The sequence below is a fragment of the Gavia stellata genome, chromosome 29, assembly GCF_030936135.1.
Source record: "Gavia stellata isolate bGavSte3 chromosome 29, bGavSte3.hap2, whole genome shotgun sequence".
NCBI classification, from domain to species: domain Eukaryota; kingdom Metazoa; phylum Chordata; class Aves; order Gaviiformes; family Gaviidae; genus Gavia; species Gavia stellata.
Window position 1 is genome coordinate 8,042,616 of NC_082622.1, and position 6,769 is coordinate 8,049,384.

At 53.4% G+C, this 6,769-nt stretch overlaps 1 protein-coding gene across 1 annotated transcript; it reads left to right on the plus strand.

Moving 5' to 3' along the window:
- Positions 1–4,080: 4,080 nt before the first annotated feature.
- Positions 4,081–6,160, plus strand: LOC104264191 (cbp/p300-interacting transactivator 3). The gene is made up of 2 exons (XM_059830890.1): positions 4,081–4,107; positions 4,319–6,160. Exon 2 carries the CDS (start codon positions 4,331–4,333, stop codon positions 4,943–4,945), a length of 615 nt encoding a protein of 204 aa, XP_059686873.1. The 5' UTR covers positions 4,081–4,107; positions 4,319–4,330; the 3' UTR covers positions 4,946–6,160.
- Positions 6,161–6,769: the final 609 nt, after the last annotated feature.

Below are 6,769 nucleotides of genomic sequence, written 5' to 3' on the forward strand. Positions count from 1 at the left end.
AAGGCGCTCAGACTCTTGCAAAAAAGAGATCTTGGACTGTAGATCAGCAGTTGGAATTAGCAAGAAGCAGTTCTGACACACGTGAAACACTGCGAGATAAAAGCTTTTACATCTCTGCTTATAACAAGCTCTCACCCGTGCCACCTCTCATCCCCGGGGGCCTTTGGGGACATGTAGACATTAGCACAGTAATACCGCTGGAGCTGTGCTGTCCCTGCATGATGATCAGGGATCAAATATGAGGAGGGAACATCTTACATAAACAAAACTATAGGTAACACAGACTAGCTATGCATCACGCTGCAAGCACTCTCCTTAGAGTGACAAGAAAAGGTCTGCAATGTGCTGGTGATCAGATCCCTACACTGATGCCCACACACCTGGATGCCTTGACCTGGGACACAGACACGCAGGCGGTGCTTCCAATCATGCAAAGCCAAACTGGTGCCACTGGAGCAACAATCTGATTAATTCCCAGCCTGGGTAATCCACCCTCAATAACACAAGGCTGATGACACCAGTACAGCCAGACTGGGGAAGTCCCATGTCAGGAAGCTGCGAATGACACACTCCTGGAGGTGGCTTATGTGGTGACTTAAGTCAGGGCTGACCAACTGAAAGCCCCAGGGCTGGATCGGATACACAGGCAGTTTATCTGCTTTCCCAGAAAGGCCAGTCTGTCCATGGGATGGTGACAGATGGCAGCGCATGGGGCGATGGAGGAGAGCCTGCAAACCTGGGGTTAGATCGAGTCCTGCGCAGTGCCTTGTAAATACAGCTGCAGTGGTTTGGGCCCTTAATACTTGCAACCTCAGCACGGTGAGGAACCACTCCTTGTTCTGGGACACTAAGGCCGGTGAGAGAGGTGCTACCAGGACTAGTCAGCCCTTTCCCATCTCTGCTCCCCAGCCGTTGGCTGGGCAGTGTGAAACGCAGCAGACAAGTCTATGCTGGTCCCTGTAAAATAAAAAGTTACTGGTTCGAGAACAGGAAGTCCACAAGACACAGAGCACAGGCTGATGGCACACAACGTGGCAAACATGGAGGCTGCGGATCTGTGGACACCTCTCGCCACCGCAATGCCTCCCATCCACCCATACCCTTCCTTTTCTCAGGCACTGGTTCCTCTCAAAACACCCCAGGTTATGCTGGTGAAACATCCAGGGGACAACGCAACAAGCTAGCTCAGAGAGCTGACCTCAGCCAACAGACCTCCATTTCTGGTCAAATTATTTTCAAACTGGATGAGTTGCTGATCTGACTTACCCTTCCCAAAGGAGAAGGGATGTAAGTCAGTGGAGAGATGGAGGGGACTTTCACACTTCCATTCAGCAAGCGTGCTCGCTCATCTGCCAATTTGTTTCCAAAATGATGGGTCATTTACCACCCTTGGGGGCTTCTGTAATGGAAAAGGCTGTGGAGAGCCCCTTCCCACCTGTCACTCCTGTCCAAGAATTCCTGCCCCTGACCAGGACTTGGCTACACACCACACCTCTCCTGCAAGTGAGAGAGGCTTTTATGGCTGGATGCATCTGCAAAGATGAGGGCAGACACTCCCCTTGTATTTGTTCCTCCCCTGGGTGTGCATCTGCATGTGAACTCTCAGGCAGGCAGGTGTATGTATGCGAGCATGTGTTTATTAGCACTAAAAAATGCGTTTGTCAAAATCTCTAGAGTTAAAAAACAATCATTACGTAATTACATTAAACAATTAACCAAGTGATTCATCAGTTAGAGGCTCACCAACAACACCTGAAACCCATCCCAGCCACTTAACAAGGCAGAAGGTGGCACAAACAAAAGCGACTCCCAGAATGTCTTCGAGGTTAATGGCCCTGTGCTCTGTCCAGGTAAGAGAAGACACTTTCCGTTCCTGGCTGCTTGCATCTGGAAGTGGATGGCTTCTGGGCATTATCAGCTCTGAGCACAATCAGCTCTGAGCTGCTGGTTTAAGGTGTTTTGATATAGAGATATTCCATACAAGTAACCCTTCAGGTCAGTACTGTGTGGTTAGGCACTCACCCAAAATGCCCGTGCTGCATAACTTCAGTCCCTTCATGATAGTACATAGTCAGACCTCATTTCTCAAGTAATACAGCCAGCAACAAACAACTTCTTCAGCAACCTTTGAAACACTTTGTTGGCACTTCCTTCTGCTCAACAGGGTCCGTGAGCATAATGAATATGCAGAGCACATAAAATTCCATGAAACAACCTGCTCCAAGTCTACAGAAAAGGTCTTCCTGTTATTACGGAGCCGTGATCTGTAACGCTGTATGTAAAGGCTGCACAGGAGAGCACACAAACAAAGACAGAATGAACTTGGGGAAGCAAGTTTAACTTTGCCATCACCTGCCTTCCAAGTGGGTAACCATGCAACACTAATACCTATTAAAAAAAAGTCTCTGGGTTCCTTCAAAACAAAAAATAAAGGGGAAAAATCACCACTGTGCTTTCATACACTACTGGAAATCACCATGTCCTATAGGGACCACCAGTGCTGTTGTAGTCTAGGCCCATGGTAAAGTAATCTGGCTAGGATGGCTCAGTGGGTGAGCATGTGCGTTGCACTGGGACCCCATGAGCCAAAACTGCACTCAGAGGTAAAAGACATTGCTGCAGAGTTATACCAGCAGACCTCTGCTTCTAAGATTCACCTTGCAACCAGCAATGTCGGTTTGTTGTTTAGGCAATGTCGGTGCATCCCTGCTGGCAGAGTAACCAACTGTCTAGTTGATGCCACTAAGTAACTAACCTGCATCACTTTGCCTGGTAAGGTCTCGCTTTGTGGTGGCATCCCATTGCTGACCCTGCAGCCAGAACTGCCATCAAGCAAGGACCCTTCTCATGATGGCCAGCACCCTGCTGCACCAGGGCACACACTGGCAGGGGCCAGTGTGCAGCGGCCCTGGAAAGGTCTGTGTGCACGTCCTTCAGTATGAACAGGAAGCTCAGCACGACCTCCACAGCGGGTACCTGCGCCCCAGCCAGCCGTATGACCAGGTGGAAAGGCTTGGTCAGAGTGACACTGGGGGAGAGGGAGGCACTGGAGGGATGAGTCTCTCCAGAGAGCTGCCCTTACGCTGTTTGCAGTATCAGAGGCAGACAGGGTCCCTGCTCAGGAAGCAGGGTGAATACAACGCAAGCAAATGCAGTTCAAAATTAGTGCTTCACATGAACACGCCACCATTCCCAGCAAGCCTGGGCTGGGAGCAGAAATGACCAGCCTGAGGTTCTCCAGTCGCCCCAGGCCCAATCCTTACCTCAAGGCACATAAGCGGGGTATTGAACAGGGATGACACAACTTTTCTGCAGCCAAGTATCCCTGAAGGAATTGTGGTGCCCATACCATGCTGAGGGATCCCCAGCCCAGCACGCCAGGGACGCTATCCCTTGTTCCCAACCACTTCCATGTTCCTTGCTCTTGTTGATGCTGACATGGGGAAAAAAGGACAGTGCACGCACCACCTGTGGGGATGGTCACACCAGGCAGCATGGCTGGACCTTGGCATCCTGTTCAGGACCAGAGTGTGCATTGGGGGGCTCCTGGCCCCCAGCAGGGTATCGGCGGGAAACTGGGAGCGCTGGGCTGGCGGCCCTGGATGCCATCCATTCCTTTCCTCCCCAGTCTGCCTAAGGAGTCTGCACCTCGGATCCAAGGGGATCGGTCCTCTATCCCAAAGCCCTGACAGTGGGGATTTGCCAACATCGGTGCCCTACGTGCTGGAGCCAGCCAGCCCCCCTCAAGCTGGGCCGTGTCGTGACAACGGGGGGTGTCGCGAGCAGGGGGCGTGTTGCGAGCAGGGCTCGGAGAGCCCCACCAGCGGCCGGGCCGTGCCGTGCCGTGCCGTGCCGGGAGCGGGTTCCCCTGCCGGGGAAGTGGCAGGGCCATTGTGCCGCCCGCTCGCCCGCCCCGTCGGGGGCCGGGCAGCACCGGGCCGCGCTCCAATGGGCGGCGGGGGGCCGGGCCGGGCAGCCCGCCCCTGCCCGCGTCCCTATAAGTGCCGGGAGCGCGACGCCCCGCACACGGCGAGCTGAGCCGAGCCGAGCCGGGACAGCGCGGCGCTGCTGGGACGCGGACCTGCTGCCCGCCGGAGCCCCGGATCGGTGCGTACCCGCGCGGGCAGAGCCCGGCTCCGCGGGGCGCGGGGCTTTGTCCGGCGGCGGGCGGGAGCGGCGCGGCTCCCGGGGGTGCAGCGCTGCGCCTTCCTCCCGGGGCGAAGGCGGGGGGTGCTCCGAGGTCGGAGCCGGCTCGGACGGGTGCGGGAAGCGGTGCTGTGCGCGGGAGCCTTGCCCTGAGCCGGGTGTCGCCTTGCAGGGGCCTGGAGCCATGGCTGAGCACATGATGATGTCCATGAGCCACGGTGGCACCGGACTGCAGAGCTACCGCATGGGGGTGAGCGGGCTGCAGGGACCCCCGCAGCACGGGCAGCACGTGCTGAGGACGCTGCCTGCTGCCGGCCAGATGATGCCTTACGGAGGAGCGGGCATGGACGGTGCGATGAGGCCGAGACCCAACCTCGGCGGACAGATGGGCCACCACCAGATGCAGAACGCGATGATGTTCAATGGCCCAGGTCAGCAGCAGCAGTACGTGGGGCCGGTGGGCACCCAGCAGCTAATGGCTAGCATGCACCTACAAAAACTCAACACCCAGTACCAGGGTCACCCGCTGGGTATGAGCAACGGGCCCATGGGAGCTGGTGCTCAGCAGTACAGAGTGGGGCCAAGCCAGCACCCAGGCATGCAGCACATGCCCTCGCCAGCGCTGACCTTGAACATTATGGACACTGATCTCATAGATGAGGAGGTCTTGACATCCCTTGTCCTGGAACTGGGGTTGGACCGGATTCAGGAGCTGCCAGAGCTATTCTTGGGACAGAACGAGTTCGACTTCATTTCAGACTTTGTTAGCAAACAGCAACCTAGTGCCATCAGCTGTTGAGGGGCTTTGAGCTCCTCCTTGTGTCTTGGTGGTTTTGAGTTTGTTTCTAACTTCCTTCTCCACCTGCCATCCTCCACCCTTCCCCTGCCTTGCCCTGTCCTGGATTCCCGACCTCCCCAAAGAGACAATCATCGGACACTGGCCTCCACTGGATTGCTTTTCTCTTCTGTGAGGATTTTCATTTGGGAGTTCCTGGGGAGGGAGTGCGTACCCCAAACAGAGAGCAGATCAAGAGCTCTTGCTGTAGAGCTGCCTCTAAATGGCATTAACAGGATTTCTGGCTTAAGTAGAAATAATGGACTTACGACTTTCCACAACCGGGCTTTGAGCACAGGAAGCGATGGGCAGCTGGCAGCCCTGCCGGTAGCTGGGTTTGCTCAAGGATTCTGTGGTGCCAGCGAAGTTAAAGGATCCCCTGAGAGAGGATTGTCTCCCTGGTGCGTGATTTGAACCAGTTTCCCTGTGCAAACATGGGTGGGGTTAGATATTTGTTGGGACTTTCTACTGTGACAGTAAATAGGTCTTCAGTCTTGTCTATTCAACTTGAAAAGGGGGCACTTCCCCTCCAGCAGGCTTTTTTCAACTGGCTGAGCAAAATAAAGTATGCCTTGGGGAAGGGTGTGCGTATGTGCCTAAATGTTCATCTCTGTGGAACTTCGGATCTCCGACCTGTACAGCTAATCAACTGTAAAATTTACAAAGTGTTTGAGGTTGATTCAGGCATAAGGCTTAAAGCTGCAGTCTAACTCCACTTTTTTCCACCTCTGAAACCAAATAAAGACCATGTAACTGTATATTCCAGATCTAGTCTTATTTATTTTCCTATGATTATTTATTTGCAAGGGCTTCTTTTGTTATTTGGCTTTGGGACTGCTGGGAAGGATGCATGGAGAGTACTGCAGCTTTAAGATGCTGGCTTCAAAAAAAGAAAGCCTGGGATAGTTTTCAAGCTGCTCTGCAGATAGTCACTTCAACCTGTGATCTTTATGCTGAACGCATAGCACTGTAAATCCAACACCTTTCTGAATGTGATAAAGATGACTCGATTTCTAATTCCCTTACTCAGAAAAGGTTAAATGTAAAAGCTGGTGGGGTTTTGTTTCCTCTGCTGTCTCTTGTTTCCAGGCACTGTGGAAAGCTCCTGTTAACTCCTAGTTGCTGCTGCCCCCTGCTGCTGACAGCTCCTGGCAGCTGTCACTCAACAACCGAGTGAGAATGTACAGATGAATTATCAAATAAAAGTTGAAATTATCTCCCGTGTGCATTTGTTTAGTGCTCGTCTCTGGCACAGGTGCAGTGCGGTGTCGAGCACTGGGGAGAAGCTCCTGTCAGGGGGCGGTGGATCCAGTCACTGGTGTTCCCCAGCTGACACATAAAATGTAAGGATTGTGTTTCTAGTTTAATGCTTGGACTATGTTAGTCCTCAAAGTGTCTGGAAGGATGAGATGCTCCTTCTCTATACTGAGGGCAAATTCCTAACACGGATGGTGCTGCCCTGTTGCAGAGGGGCTGCTGTTGCTTGCAGCCCTGCTGCTGGCTGACTCGAGGTGCTCAGACAGGTGGGAGGTGACTCCTTACACCTTTCAGACCAAGCGCAGCTCTGACAGCTGGGTTGCAGCTCTGCTGGGAGCTCTCTGCTGCAGTTTTCTATACCACAAAGGCTCTAAAAATCAAGACAGCCTTTGATCTCCTACTCTACCAGAGCTTAAGTTTTTGGGTTTTTTAAGGGTTCCCAGCCAGTCCTTTTGCAGAGTTCAGGAATATTCCCATGTGTCCCTTTCCTGCCCTGTAGCAACAGGGCTCTGGATGCAGGTATTGGAGTGG

What these genes read in the sequence shown, in the direction of transcription:
- LOC104264191 (XM_059830890.1), top strand. Translation starts at nt 4,331, where the DNA reads ATGGCTGAGCACATGATGATGTCCATGAGCCACGGTGGCACCGGACTG.